The sequence below is a fragment of the Macaca fascicularis genome, chromosome 2 (genome assembly GCF_037993035.2).
Source record: "Macaca fascicularis isolate 582-1 chromosome 2, T2T-MFA8v1.1".
Lineage (NCBI taxonomy): Eukaryota > Metazoa > Chordata > Mammalia > Primates > Cercopithecidae > Macaca > Macaca fascicularis.
In genome coordinates, this window is record NC_088376.1 from 32,752,004 (window position 1) to 32,767,865 (window position 15,862).

Sequence of the window (15,862 nt, forward strand, 5' to 3'; positions counted from 1 at the left end):
TGTTTTAAAAGGCTACCGGGTGCAGGGCTGGTTGTAGGTAGGGACCCAACCTAGAATTATGAAACGCCATAGTTCCTAACTTTGGAAAGAGACGAGCGGAAAGTAGTATGGATTAGTAGCAACGGCTGGAGAAAACAGTGCTCTCTACTACCTTCAAGGTGCCCTACTTCATCGCTTGGGACCCAACGGCTGAATAGTGGGTAGGAAACAGGATTCAGGGTCTCAAGCACGGTCTGGATCTACCGACTCTCACCGTCATTTTAACTCTCGCTGGGGTACACACCTGCTTCTGGATTTTAGTAACGTGTGTTACAATCATTTAAGGACTATAAAACCACAAGATTATGAGAGCGTAAACCACAAAGCGTGTAAGTAAATGTGCAGAAAACGCAACGCAGTAGCACAGCAGCAAGGAACAAAGCTAAGAACCCCAACCACACAAGCGCGCCGCGCTTTCCGGCTCCCGGCAGCCTTTGCGCAGCCCTCCCGCAGCCCCCTGGTCGGCCGGGGGCGGGGTCTGGGCCGCACGCCGGCACCACGTCCATTCCACGCCGCGCCGCGCCCCCTCCGCACCTGCTCTTAGCGCGCCTTCCGCCCCGAATATGCGCATGCGCTACTCTCCCTTTACAGCGCCGAAAACGCTCCGGCTGGCCGACTCCAAGACAATGGCGAGAGGCCTCACAGCGCGGCTTCTTACTGCTTTGCATAGGCAGCAGTCTCCTGCTAGTCCCGCCTCCCTCTGGCACTCTGGCGCGCAAATGGAGGAGCTGGGAAGAGAGCGCAGTTCTGATTGGAGAACGCGCGTGTTTACATTCTCACCTCTCCCGGGGAGTGGAAGAATTTAGACCGCCTCTTCCTTCCCGTTCTTTAAGAGAATTGGTTGCCCTCCTGTCCGTCAGAGGTGCAGTCCCACAGGGGGCGTGCCGCCGTTTTCGCGTTTGCCTCGCTGGGTGACTCCGCTTGTTTGTCGGCTGCATGAGTGCCTAGAGGTTTTCGGTGGAAGATGCCGGACAGTAACTTCGCAGAGCGCAGCGAGGAACAGGTGTCTGGTGCTAAAGTCATCGCCCAGGCCCTGAAAACGCAAGTACGATGGACCTTCCTGGAATGAAACGCTCCTACGGAAGCTGGCGGAGACCGCAATGTTGTCTCGGAGACTAGTAGAAATGGGCGATGGGAGTCGGGGGTTTTCTTTTTAGCGTCCAGGAGGGAGGGAAGGATGTGGCGATGTGGTGGGGCCGTGGGAGATTACTCTCTTGTTCTTCGTCCCTCAGGATGTGGAGTACGTATTTGGAATCGTAGGCATCCCAGTGACCGAAATTGCCATTGCTGCCCAGCAGCTAGGCATCAAGTACATCGGGATGAGGAATGAGCAAGCGGTGAGTATGGACGCAGGTGTCTGAATCCGTTACTGGGAATGATCAATAATAGCGGTAGGTATGCATTGCAAACACTCAGATAGCGCTTACCACTCTTCTGCTGCTTTACACATATATCAATCACTATTGAATATTAACTGTTGTTATACCTAGTTGACAGTTGAGAAAAGACACAGGTTAAGTAAAACTTGCCTTTGGTGACACAGCTGGTAGTAGCAGAGCCAGGATTTGAACCTACGTATTCTGGGTCTGAGTCCATGCTCTTACTACCATACTGTATGTCATGATTGGAAGAGACAGTTTATGAGTAAAGTCTGATTTCCTTATTAGGCTACAAGCTCCATTAGAGCGGGGATATTATTTCTTCACGACACGTCTGGTACCCCCAGTGCTTAGTGTGATGCCTGCATAAGCAAGGTGTTCAGAGGTTACCTGTGGGATAAATGAGTGAAGGCCAAGTCTTTGTTGTATGATCGGTTCGGGGCAGGGTGGAGGATATCACAAATGGTAAAGCCTTAATGGAAACTCAGATGTCTCAGATCCTAGCCTGACGCTCTTTCCACCACATCATGCTGCCACCTTTCTTAGAGGCTTACTTGGAAGCAGGATAAGGAAGGTACGGCATTTTGTCAATCCACTTTTAAGTGCATCAATCCAACCTTGCCCTTCTCTCAGTAGTGCTGGCTTAAAAGATCAAGAATCCAATTCTGTGATATCACATACTGTCAGTCCAGCTGAGGCTAAGTATTCGTGCTCTACACTCCCACTGTTGCTTTCTAATTTAGATTCTTGCCTCCTCTTGCCCAAACAACTGCCTGGCCGCCCTAAATGGTGCCTTTTGCCATCATACGTGAGTGCATGGAGGGCAGAAGTTGTGGTTCATTTGTTATATCACCACAGTGCCTGGCTTGGTTGGTGCTTTCACATGGTATGGATGCTTAATATTATGCATTATTTATTAATTGAATGACATTCTTTATAAGGTTTGAGATTTGTATTTTTTATCTTAAAACTAGCAAGTCTTGAGTTTCTGTTGCTTCTACATTTTACTTGTCTTTGTTAGAACAACATTCTGTTCTTTCATCTGTGTGAAAAAATGAAGCTATTGACCTATGAATGGAACCTATATTTAACTCTTTTTGTAGAGATGACATATCTGCTACTGATTTCTTTATACAGCACACATTTATTGACTAAATATTGTATACTAAGGATTGTGCTACATAACCTGTAGGGGAGAGGGATGTAAAGGAGGAGTGAGGTTTAGTCTTGATCTTCAAGTTGATCAGTCTTGGAAGGTTAGGGTAAGACTTACAGAAAAAAACTCATCTATTATAACTCTCACAATAGATGTAGTAGCACAGAAGGGATGACTGGTTCTCTTTGAGGACAGAGAAGATTGCCTGTAGAGGTAATGTTAGTTCATGTGGTTCCATCGAGGTAGGTAAAGGCATGGTGAGCTGTGAGATGGGTAGGTAGGTTGAGGTTATGTTGTGGAGAATCTAAAAAGAATTTGAACTTTTTTTTTTTTAACAATAGGCAATGGGGGAGACTAAAGGTTTTTCTAAACAGGTGGGAGATGTAATTAGGCTTGTATTTCAGAAAGATGATGCCAGGCATGGTTGTACATGCCAGTAATCCCAGCTACTTAGGAGGCTGAGGCAGGAGGATTACTCAAGTCCAGGAATTAGAGGCTGCCTGGGCAACATAGCATGACCTCTGTCTCTAAGTTTTATTTCAGCCCCTATAAGCTTAATTGAGGGTTCTTTAGGTCCCATGTGCTGTGTTGGGTGTTGGATACAGAGATGAATGATAGTTCCTGGCTTTAAGGGGCTTACAGCCAAGCTATGGAGACAGACACAAACAATTGTGTTATAAGGTGGTAAGTGCTGTGATAGAGAAATACCTAGGGTGCTATAAAGCCCAGGGAAGGAGTACCCAGGCTCAGCTTCCCACAGGAGATGATATCTGTGCTGTCCAGAAGGATAAGTAGTCATTAACCAGTTAGGAAGGAGGAGGCAGGCTCCTCTGGACATGATTCCTAGATTTTGGGCTTGCTTGATTGTGTGGATCTTACTGTCTGTGACTGAGACTGGGAATATAGAGGGAAGAGCCAGTTTGGAGGAGAAAGGTGATGTTCAGTTTTGAACACATGCATTTGAGATGTTGGTGGAACATCCCAGTAGATGTGTCCCTCAAGCAGCCTGACTCTGTGGTAGTCAGAGGAAAACTTAAATGGTGTCTGAACTAAGGGTAGTGACAGAATGATTCAGAGGGAACATGAAAACAGGCTAAGGCATTCAGGAGCATGTTTGTGCTAAAGAGAAAGATGTAGTTGGGGGTGACTTGATTGTCTTTGATTAGATCCATAGAGTAATCAAGACATACTGACCAATTGGTCAGCAAGTAGGCAGATTGTCAGCAGGTTCATTGTTCTTGAGAGCTTACTGTGTGTGGGCACTATTCTGAGTGTTTTACACATATGAACTGATTTCATCCTCACAGCAGTGCTTTGAATTATTTTCATTTTATGGATGAGGAAACAGAGATGTAGAGCAACTTGCCAAAATTACACAGTAGAAAGTAGGGAAGCTGGGATTTAAATAAAAACAGATTGGCTCCAGAGTCAGCTCTCTAAGTACCATGTACACTGCTCTGCCTGTGAATGGAGGTAGTTTAGTAGAGGAACAGATCTTTTATGGTCATAAAACCGGTTACGGCCAGGCGCGGTGGCTCATGCCTGTAATCTCAGCACTTTGGGAGGCCAAGGTGGGCGGATCACCTGAGGTCAGGAGTTTGAGACCAGCCTGACCAACATGGAGAAACCCTGTTTCTACTAAAAATACAAAATTAGCTGGCTGTGGTGACGCATGTTTGTAATACCAGCTACTCGGGAAGCTGAGGCAGGAGAATTGCTTGAACCTGGGAGGTGGAGGTTGCTGTGAGCCAATATTGCGCCATTGCACTCCAGCCTGGGCAACAAGAGCGAAACTGCGTCTCAAAAAAGAAAAACAAAACTGTTACCTCTCAACTTTTGACATTTCCTACCAGAGGAATATACTTTTTGTTACATGTTGTATGTTTTGCATTGCCTAGCAACATTTCTTACCTAGCTATCATAAGTGGGCAATTCTTTTGGGTGTCTAAATAAAGTGTTCTTATTGCAGCAGGTATTTACATGCCTGCATTTCTTAGGAGTTGTCTTATTCTTCTAATGTGAATTTGGCCTTATGTGCAAAAGGGAAGAGAGACAGGACCAGTAGAGAATAGCAACACAGGAAAAGAGCAACGCCTTTTGTGCAGGTTCTCAGTGGGTATATGATAGTAGAGACAGTTGAGATTGTGATCCATAAACATTTCCTTTCTGTTTTTTTTTTTACATTTATGTTCTTAATGTGGATTTCTTTAAGACAGTATACTACTTCATTTAAAGCTGAGTGAAGGCTAGGAAATACACAATCTATTGTTATTTCTAAAGAAATGAGAAGAAATAATACTGGGAAAAAAAATGATGTCACAAACTAAGAAGAAGAATTTGAGAGAGCACTCAGCATTTTCCCAGGTTATCTTGTGTGCATTTAATTTAGTGCCCCCTCTCTTCCTGATTATGAGCTAAAGTAGAGTTACAAGGTAAAAACTATCCATATGCAGGCCGTAAAGGAAATCTCAATAAATTGCCAAGGATTGAAAGCTTGCAGTATGTGTGACCTGACCATGTGGAAGTAAAGTGGAACTCGGTAACAGATCACTGAGAAGAATCTCAAACATTTGGAAATTAAGCAACATAGTTTTTGGTATTGTGTAAATATTTGAAAAGATTAACAAGATGAATAAACTTCAAGATAGACTGATTGAGAATAAAAGAGAAAACAGATTACCAATGTCAGGAATAAAAAAGGAGATATCACTACAGATCCTAATTAGCCAATAGGTTGAAGAAGAAATCACAATGGAAAGTAGAAAATATTTTGAATGGAATGATAATGAAAAGATGCAATCTCAAACTTGTAACCTATAACTAAAGCAGTTCTTAGAGGGAATCATTTTAAACAAATCTATTAGTAAAGAAAATTAAAAACCAGTGTTCTAAATTTGTATTTTAAGAAGCTGGAAAAAGAAAAGCAAATCAAATTCAAAATGACTGAAATAATAAATACGAGAACAGAAATCAATGAAATAGAAAACAATAGAGAAATACCAACAAAGGCACAAATATGTTCTTTGAAAAGATGGATAAATTTGATAAACGCCTCATGAGACCGATGAAGAATAAAAGAATGAAAACAAATTACCAATATCATTAATAAAATAGGACATTCCTGTTGATCCTGCAGATACTTAAGCAATCGTAAGAGGATGTTTCGAATAACACACATATGAACAAATTTCCTGAAAAACTGAAAATTAGATAACTTTAACCATTATTTGAAATTTTTGCATAGAACATTTATTACTAAGATGGAAAGTGTTTTAATTCTGCCTTTACCATTACATTTTTGTCTCTTAATGTAATAGTAAGTTGCTCTCGTAAATGTACTATGAGGATCCCAATATGCTCAAGTCCCAGTGTTCTTTCTTCATAGGCTTGTTATGCTGCCTCCGCGATTGGATATCTGACAGGCAGGTAAACTAAAATCTGTTTCACTTCAATTTAATATTTTGGGGTAGAGCTATTATGTCTTTCAGCTGAAGGGTGAGTTCATTTGGAAAGATTATAGAAGAATATATTAAATAACAAGATAAAAAAATTGAAAACTCTCTGAGAGCCACATCAAAAGAATAATGATACCAGAAGTGTTTTAGAGTGGAACACATTGCCATTTTGCAGGTGAATCACTGGTGATCAGATAGTGAGTTGATGTGTGATACCTTGTGTTGGATCTCACAACTACACCCCAGCACACTTAATACAAAAATGCTTGGTTCAAAATGTGGCTGTTGGGACCTGTTTCATGCATTCTGATTTTTTAGTGTGTATCCATGTTACCTAACTACTACTCCCTTTTTATTATTAAAAATTAATACATTTTTAAAATGTTCATTTTGGAAAACTTGGAAAATATAGAAAGCATCAAGAAAAATGAAAATCGACTGGGCACGGTGGCTCACACCTGTAATACCAGCACTTTGGGAGGTTGAGGCGGGTGGATCCCCTGAGGTCAGGAGTTTGAGACCAGCCTGGCCAACATGGTGAAACCCCATCTCTACTAAAAATACAAAAATCAGCCTCATGTGGTGGCATGCGCCTGTAATCCCAGCTACTCAGAAGGCTGAGGCAGGAGAATCGGCTTGAACCTGGGAGGCGGAGGTTGCAGTGAGCTGAGATTGCGCCACTGCGCTCCAGCCTGGGCGATAGAGCGAGACTCCGTCTCAAAAAAAAAAAAAGGAGAACAAGATGAAGAGAATGAAAATCACCTATGATCTCACAACTGTTAAGAATTGGTCATTTTCTTCCGATTTTTTTCCCCTACAGTTGTATTTTTTAAACAGAATTTGGACTCTCACGGTAATATGTATCATACTTTTTTCATTTATATGACTTTTAATACACTTTCTAATTTCCAAAAATGAAACTAGTAATTTAGTTGCTAAGAAATGTAAACTAATAAGATCTCAAAGTCTAGACCTCACCAGAACAGTTTTTTTTCTGTGATAAGAAACTTGTGAATTTGAGCCTGAAGAAAATAGGCCATCAAGTAACACTATTGTCAGCATTTTCTGCCACTTTATTTACGTATGACAAATATTTTTAATCTTTTCGTTTAGCTTGGAAAGCATTTAAATTATAGTTATTAATTGATGCCTTAATGTAAAAAATGCTAGAACAATGATTAAGACAATGGTTAAAAGTTCATACTTTTTTTTTTTCTTTTTCGTTTTTTCTTTTGAGATGGAGTCTTACTCTGTCGCCCGGCTGGACAGTGCAGTGGTGCGTGATCTCAGCTCACTGCAACCTCTGCCTCCTGGATTCTAGCAATCCTCCTGCCTCAGCCTCCTGAGTAGCTAGGACTACAGGAGTGCACCACCATGCCCAGCTAATTTTTGTAATTTAGTAGAGATGGGGTCTCACCATGTTGGCCAGGATGGTCTTTATCTCTTGACCTTGTGTTCCGCCGGCCTCGGCCTCCCAAAGTGCTGGGATTATAGGTGTGAGCCACCGTGCCTGGCGTAGAAGTTTGTATTTAAACATTTTTTGCTATTTGAATGAACTTCTGGAACTGCACTGGCAAGTATAGTAGCCACGAGCGATATGTACCTGTTTACATTTAAATTCATTAAAATTAAATAATATTTAAATCATAGTTCATCAGTTTGTAGTAGCCACATTTCAGGTGCTCAGCAACCATGTCAGTAGTGGCTACCGTATCATACTGCAAATGCAGAACATTTCTATTACTATACAAAGTTCTGTTGGATAGCACTGTTCTAGAAGTTTAGTTTACTTGGTGATAATTACTTATTTTCAAGTCTGTCTTGAACAGAAATTTTTAAGAAATTATTTTATAAATGTAAAGTGGCAAACTGAATTATATTAAGATACCTTTTCCCTGAGTGCTTTAAGCTTAGAAAGTCACACCGAAGGGTAAAACATTCAAGTTGAATATTTATTTGGAGTCTCACTCTCGCCCCCAGGCTGGCGTGCAGTGGCACCATCTCGGCTTGCTGCAACCTCCACCTCCCAGGTTCCAGCAATTCTCCTGCCTCAGCCTCCCAAGTAGCTGGGACTACAGGTGCACACTACCACACTCAGCTAGCTTTTATATTTTTTATAGAGACAGGGTTTCACCATATTTCCCAGGCTGGTCTTGAACTCCTGGGCTTCAGTGATCCATCTTCCTCAGCCTCTCAACATGCTGGGATTACAGACATCAGCCACTGCCCTCAGCCTCAAGTTCAGTTTTAAAAGATTTTGGGGGCCGGGCGTGATGGCTCATTCCTGTAATCCCAGCACTTTGGGAGGCTGAGGCGGGCGGATCACCTGAGGTCAGGAGTTTGAGACCAGCCTGACCAACATGGTGAAACCCCCATCTCTACTAAAAATACAAAAATTAGCCAGGCATAGTGGCAGGCGCCTGTAATCCCAGCTACTTGGGAGGCTGAGGCAGGAGAATCACTTGAATCCAGGAGGTGGAGGTTGCAGTGAGCTGAGATCGAGCCATTGCACTCCAGCCTGGAGGACAAGAACTAGACTTCGTCTCAAAAAAAAAAAAAAAAAAAAAGATTTTGGGTAAAGCACTGCATTCAGAATTACTTTCCTATCAAAGATCAGTTGAGGCCGGGCGCGGTGGCTCAAGCCTGTAATCCCAGCACTTTGGGAGGCCGAGACGGGCGGATCACGAGGTCGGGAGATCGAGACCATCCTGGCTAACACGGTGAAACCCCGTCTCTACTAAAAAATACAAAAAACTAGCTGGGCGAGGTGGCGGGCGCCTGTAGTCCCAGCTACTCGGGAGGCTGAGGCAGGAGAATGGCGGGAACCCGGGAGGCGGAGCTTGCAGTGAGCTGAGATCGGGCCACAGCACTCCAGCCTGGGCGACAGAGCGAGACTCCGCCTCAAAAAAAAAAAAAAAAAAAAAAAAAAAAGATCAGTTGACGTTATATTTATTTGTTAAGAAATGAAAAAAACCTGTTTTTCATACAAAAGTGAACTCAGCAGTCAAAAATTTGCTTTTGTAGGCCATTAACTTGATTTAGCCCAGATGTAGGATCAAAATAAGTGGTTAGTGATATAAGGTGTGAAAATGATAGGTACCTTATTTCTTGCAAGAAATCCGATAAATATAATCTTTCTTTTTTTGGGCCAGGCATGCTGGCTTATGCTTGTAATCCCAGCACTTTGGGAAGCCAAGGCAGGCGGATCGCTTGAGCCCAGGAGTTCAAGAGCAGCCTGGGCAACATGGCGAAATCCTGTCTCTACCAAAAAAAAATACAAAAAATTAGCCAGGCGTGGTGGCATCTGCCTGTAGTCCCAGTTACTTGGGAGGCTGTGGTGGGAAGATTACCTGAGCCTAGGAGGTTGAGGCTGCAGTGAGCCCTGATCGTGCCACTGCACTCCAACCTGGGCGACAGAGTGAGATGCTATCTCAAAAAAAAAAAAAAGTATGTGTATATATATATATGTGTGTGTGTATATATATATACACACACACACACATATATATAAATTTTTTATTAAGAATATTCTAATAATTATTTTACCAGTTATACTATAGACCTGTAGGTCTTTCTTTTGAAGTCCAAGATTGCCGTGTTTCACACTAAAGTGTTATGAATCAGTTGTTAACATTTGACTTGATTTTAATAAAATAAATTCTGTTTTGCTTTTAGGCCAGGAGTCTGCCTTGTTGTTTCTGGCCCAGGTCTCATCCACGCCTTGGGTGGTATGGCAAATGCAAACGTGAACTGCTGGTAATCATGCTATTATTACTGAAAACATTTTCTTAAAAAGGTCACTGCAGGATTTTACTGAGTAGAGCTAATACTGATCTAGGGTAGAAAGACTTGGAAAAAAAACCCTTCAATTCTTAGAAACCGAAAGTGGAAAGTTACTGGGGAGGGAATGAGGAGGAGGAGGAGGGGGAATAGGGAGCTAGGTCAAAGGGTACAAAGTTTCAGTCAAGTAGAACAAAGCCTGGAGATCTAATGTACAACATGAAAGCTGTAGTTAATAATATTGTGTATTGTAAATTTGCAAAGAGAGTAAATTTTAGGTACTTTTACCAAAAAAGTGACTATTTCTACAGTATCTTAGGAAAAAAGTACCATGAATGTGTTAATTTGCTTGACTGTAGTAATCATTTCACTATATGTGTGTCAAAACATCATATGGTATTCCTTAAATATATATAACTAACAAAAGAATATTAGGACGAAAGTTCAAAGCACCAGCAATTTATTTACTTAGAGACGAACACTTTTTCTTTTTTTTCTTTTTTGACGCGGAGTCTCACTCTGTCACCTAGGCTGGACTGCAGTGGTGCAATCTTGGCTCACCACAACCTCTGCCTCCCAGGTTCAAGTGATTCTCCTACCTCAGCCTCCCAAGTAGCTGGGATTACAGGCCCCCGCCACCACGCCCGGCTAATTTTTGTATTTTTAGTAGAGACGAGGTTTTGTCATGCTGGCCAGGCTGGTCTCAAACTCCTGACCTCAGGTGATCCACCTGCTTCGGCCTCCCAAAGTGCTGGGATTACAGGCATGAGCCACCGCACCCAGCTGAGATAAACACTTTTAACATTTTAGAGTTTCCTAATATGTGTGTGTATGTGTGAATGTGTATGTAGTTCTATTTACTTTAAGTGATGAATTGTTTTTTTAAAGATCCCAGCTCAGTGTGTAAAAATGTGGCCAATTTTTCACCTTGTTTGGCATAGGTAGGAAGATATTTAAAATTCTTATATTCATTTAGTTTGCTTTATATATAAACTACTTAGTACTTATTCTCTGATCTTGCCCTTAACTCCATCTCTGGCACGTTACCAATGAGATCAGGTTGAAGGGGGTTAGGTTCTAATCAATTTGGAACATATTTAATCTTTCTAGTGGAAAGGACATTGTTTTCTTTCTTGCCCTGTGTTTCTTATAGTTTCTTCTTTACTTTCCTTTTGATCTTTCTCTTCTTTATCTACTTAAAGGTGTTACATTTTTTAAGTACCTTAGGGTTTGCCATATCTTTTTTTTTCCACATTGAAGGGTAAGAATTTCATTGCTGAGGAATGTCACTTATTTTGTAATTTCCAAATATATTCACTTAGGAAAGTGTAAAATTTTTCTTCCCCTTGTCCCAAAAGTAATAAGAAAGGCATAAAAATTTATTTTATGTCAGTATACAGGGAAGTTTAGCATCAGCATCCAAAAGGGGAAGAAGGGAAGAAAAACTATACATTTTGTCTTTTTCTGATATTGAGGGAAGTTCTGTCATATCAGGTTGCTTCCTAGCTATTTTTTAATCAACAGTTTCTTTTTTTTCTTTCTTTTCGTTCTTTCGTTCTTTTGACAGAGTCTTGCTCTGTCACCCAGGCTGGAGTGCAGTGGCACAATCTTGGCTCTCTGTAACCTCTACCTCCCAGGTTCAAGCAATTCTCCTACCTCAGCCTCCTGAGTGACTGGGATTACAGGTGCCTGCCACCATCCCCAGCTAATTTTTGTATTTTGTATAGAGCTAGGGTTTCACCATGTTGGCCAGGCTGGTCTTGAACTCCTGACTTCAAGTGATCCACCCGCCTCGGCCTCCTAGAGTGCTGGATTACAGGCATGAGCCACCTTGCCCAGCCTTAATCTACAGTTTCTAAGAGAAAAATATAATATTCTCTCCCTTTAACATTTATTATTTGTTATGAATTAGACATTCTGTTTAGTGTTTCACATGATGATCTCATTTGTAATTATCTTGTTAAAAAAATGACTGTTTCAGGCCCTTGCTTGTGATTGGTGGTTCCCCTGAAAGAAACCAAGAAACGATGGGAGCTTTCCAGGAGTTTCCTCAGGTATCCAACTTTAAGATGTTATTTTTTTTATTTTTAATTTTTGAAACAGGATCTTGCTTTGTTGCCCAGGCTGGAGTGTGATGGTGCGATCTCAGCTCACTGCAGTCTTGACCTCCTGACCTCAAGCAATCCTCCCACTTTGGCCTCCCAAGCAGCTGGGACTACAGATTCGCACCACCATGCCTGGCTAATTTTTGAATTTTTTGTAGAGACGAGGTTTCACCATGTTGCCCAGGCTGGTCTTGAACTCCTGAGCTCAAGTGATCTGCCCGCCTTAGCTTTCCAAAGTGCTGGGATTACAGGCATGAGCCACCGCACCTGGCCTGCAACTCTTAAGATTTTGGTAACACGATACATACACACCATTAAGAGTTAGGGAGAAGATTAAAAAAACCCTCCTGTTTGCAAAATAAAATAAATAAATTAGAAGTACCTGAAGTAACTTAAAGGTAATTATCTTGAGCTACTATAAGACAACCTCAGGGTGGGTATTAAGGGTAAGCTTAGGCCCTGCTTAGAAACAAGCTTTTAAGAAATACACCTTTGTGGCCGGGCGCGGTGGCTCAAGCCTGTAATCCCAGCACTTTGGGAGGCCGAGGCGGGTGGATCACGAGGTCAGGAGATCGAGACCATCCTGGCTAACACAGTGAAACCCCGTCTCGACTAAAAATACAAAAAACTAGCCGGGCGTGGTGGCGGGCGCCTGTAGTCCCAGCTACTGGGAGGCTGAGGCAGGAGAATGGCGTGAACCTGGGAGGCGGAGCTTGCAGTGAGCCGGGATCGCGCCACTGCACTCCAGCCTGGGTGACACAGCGCGAGACTCCGTCTCAAAAAAAAAAAAAAAAGAAATACACCTTTGTGACAGGATTTTAAGCTCTGAAAATAGGCTCTTAAAAGAGTCAAGAAGAGGTAGGAATAAAAATGATTTTGGACTATGCCTCCCAGACTTTAGGGAAATAAATGAGAGGAAAAATCTTACTCAAAATGATTGTCAGTAGACTCTGGGTAAGCATATTTTTGTTTTAGAAGGAGGAAAGAAAGCATTTCAAAATTAAAAGAAACTTGAAAGAATGTATCAACAAAATGCTACAGTTTTAAGAATAAGGCTCTCACGCCTGTAATCCTAGCACTTTGGGAGGCCAAGGTGGGCAGATCATGAGGTCAGGAGATCAAGACCATCCTGGCTAACACGGTGAAACTCCATCTCTACTAAAAATACAAAAAAATTAGCCGGGCTTGGTGGTGGGCACCCGTAATCCCAGCTACTCGGGAGGCTGAGGCAGGAGAATGGCATGAACCTGGGAGGCAGAGCTTGCAGCGAGCCGAGATCGAGCCACTGCACTCCAGTCTGGGCGAAAGAGCGAGACTCTGTCTCAAATAAATAAATAAATAAATAAAAATAAAGCTAGACAAGGTGTTTCATAACTGTATTCCTAGCTACTCAGCTGCTAGGCTGAGGCGGGAGAATTGCTGGAGCCCAAACGTTTGAGACCAGTCTGTGTAACATATTCAGGTCTTGTCTCTTTCTTTTTTTTCTCTCTCTTTTTTGAGACAGGGTATGACTGTGTTGCCCAGTCTGGAGTGCAGTGGTGCGATCTTGGCCCACTGCAACCTCCTGGGCTTAAGCCATCCTCCCACCTCAGCCTCCCAAGTGGCTGGGACTATAGATAGGCACACACCACCATGCCCAGATAATTTTTGTACTTTTTGCAGAGACAGTGTTTTGCCATGTTGCCCAGGCTGGTCTTGAACTACTGACCTCAAGTGACCCACCCACCTTGGCCTCCCAGAGTGCTGGGATTACAGGCATGAGCCACCACACCCATCCAAGAGACCTTGTCTTTTTTTTTTTAAAAAAAGGAACAGTTGTAGGAAACAAATAGATGAAAGTGAATGATTGACACTTAAGATGCAAATATATTTGAGCATTTACAGGGACAAAGTTAAAATCATTAGACAGCCAGGCACAGTGTCTCATCCCTGTAATCACAGCACTACTTTGGGAGGCCCAAGCGGATAGATCACTTGAGGTCAGGAATTTGACACCAGCCTGGCTAACATGTTGAAACCCTGTTTCTACTAAAAAATACAAAAATTAGCCGGGCTTGGTGGCAGGTGCCTGTAATCCCAGCTACTTGGGAGGCTGAGGCAGGAGTATCCCTTGAACCCAGGAGGCAGAGGTTGCAGTGAGCCGAGATTGCACCACTATACTCCAGTCTGGGTGACAAGAGCGACACTCTGTCTCAAAAATAAATACATAAATAAAATCATTAGACAAAGTCTATTTGTAAATCAGGAATCATTGTTGAGAACTTCAAAACATAAACTTTCATATATGATAAACTAAAATACTGAACTGTAGTATAGGTTAATGCAGAAATTATATTTTTATACTCTTAGAAATGAATTGAAGTTTTATTTAGTTAATGGTAGACGATAACAACAGTTATTTAAAAGATGCTGATGTGTTTGGAAAATAAGTAGAGCAGATAAGTTAATTAAAAGGAAATCTAAAGTTACTGTAGAAACTATATAGGTGAAAAAGAAAACAGGATAAATGTCCACTATATATTTTTTTCCTGAAATGGAAAATAATAGTTTATTAGATCAAATTTAAAAACGGAAGAGGAAGAATCCAAATATCTGTTTTTTGTGGAAGTCCTTAAAACTAAAGGACATGAACATAGACTGGAAATCATGGGGTGATCTTAATTTTGTCATGCCTGGGACTATCAGTTTTTCATAGATTTCATACTGAAATTGTAAAATTGTTTCAAGAGAAACAGTTTCTATATAATGCCTCAAGATATATTAAGCAGTGAAAAATTATCGCTACTGAATTCATATGTTCTAAACACCATAGCAAGAAGGCACATAAAAGGAACACTGGCAGAAATGTAAGAATAGATTATTATTATAACAAAATATAACAGATGAAGTTACATATTCTTATCTGTGAAATTGCTGGATCCAAAGATACGCTGATTTAAATTTTTTGTAGATTGTGTTAACTTCCTTTCCCATTTATAGTCTCACCAGCAGTTTGTAGAATTTTCCTGTGTTGTGTTGGATGGTGGGTATTATCAAACTTTTGCATCTTTGCCAAAAGATTTTGCATCTTTGGTATGATATGCTTCCTGAATCATACCAAGGCAAAACTTTGTGCTTTGAATAGGCTTTTAAGGGACAGTCTAGGTAATGCATTTTCTCCATCTTGCCTCTAAACATAAAAGAAACTAATTATTAACATTTTGTCTTCTTTCAGGAGAGTAATATGATTGTGAGCTGAATTTTAAGTGATTTTCATTTTCCCCGTAGGTTGAAGCTTGTAGATTATATACCAAGTTCTCTGCCCGTCCAAGCAGCATAGAAGCTGTTCCTTTTGTTATTGAAAAGGTATGGTATTTAGTAACAAGCTCTCCAAGTCAACTGATTTTTCTCAGTTGCTTATATTTAATGTTATTCTTATTCTCAGAAGAATGAGTGACAAATTGGAATATACTCAGGCAGTTAAAAATGGCATTGTTAGAAAACTATTTACATTTTAATGTTCACTGTCATTACATTTAATTATAGAGAGGTAAAATAAGTTATTTTTGGAAAAAGTTTCTCCTGTGTTTTAGTTTTTAAAATTACCTTTTTAATTATACAAAAGTAAAGAGAAAGGTTTATAATGAACCCCTGAGTACCTTTTCTCTTGTGCTTTTGCAAAAGATTATTTTTGAAAATTGGGACTAAACCAAAACCCTCTAAGACCCTCTGTTTGTTAATTAAACAGCATACAGGTTGATTATTCCTTACCTGAAATGCTTTTCAGAAGGGTTTCTGACTGCAGATTTTTTCAGATTTTAGAATATTTGCATATATATAATGAGACATCTTGGGGATACGACCCAAGTCTAAATATGAAATTCATTTATGTTTTATATGTGCCTTATATACATAGTCTGATGATAACTTTATTTTTCCCTTGGGGACGCTGAATAAACTGTTTAGACA

At 41.2% G+C, this 15,862-nt stretch overlaps 2 protein-coding genes across 11 annotated transcripts in view; one reads left to right on the plus strand and one right to left on the minus strand.

Annotated features, from left to right (window-relative positions):
* Nucleotides 1-722, minus strand: part of BTD (biotinidase) — a 44,923-nt gene extending 44,201 nt beyond the window's left edge. Inside the window, exon 1 of the mRNA XM_005545710.5 lies at nucleotides 574-722. Coding sequence (XP_005545767.3) covers nucleotides 574-707 — 134 coding nt within the window. The 5' untranslated portion in view covers nucleotides 708-722. The remainder of the gene's footprint in view (nucleotides 1-573) is intronic.
* A 175-nt stretch (nucleotides 723-897) lies between these two features.
* Nucleotides 898-15,862, plus strand: part of HACL1 (2-hydroxyacyl-CoA lyase 1) — a 110,858-nt gene continuing 95,893 nt past the window's right edge. For 6 of the 10 annotated variants that reach the window (XM_045385163.2, XM_045385165.2, XM_005545707.5 and 3 more), the window contains exons 1-6: nucleotides 898-1,084; nucleotides 1,272-1,376; nucleotides 5,960-6,000; nucleotides 9,705-9,785; nucleotides 11,791-11,863; nucleotides 15,182-15,259. In XM_045385163.2, coding sequence (XP_045241098.2) covers nucleotides 1,004-1,084; nucleotides 1,272-1,376; nucleotides 5,960-6,000; nucleotides 9,705-9,785; nucleotides 11,791-11,863; nucleotides 15,182-15,259 — 459 coding nt within the window. In that variant the 5' untranslated portion in view covers nucleotides 898-1,003. The remainder of the gene's footprint in view (nucleotides 1,085-1,271; nucleotides 1,377-5,959; nucleotides 6,001-9,704; nucleotides 9,786-11,790; nucleotides 11,864-15,181; nucleotides 15,260-15,862) is intronic. The other 4 variants (XM_074030977.1, XM_074030979.1, XM_074030978.1 and 1 more) reach the window with 1 other exon arrangement.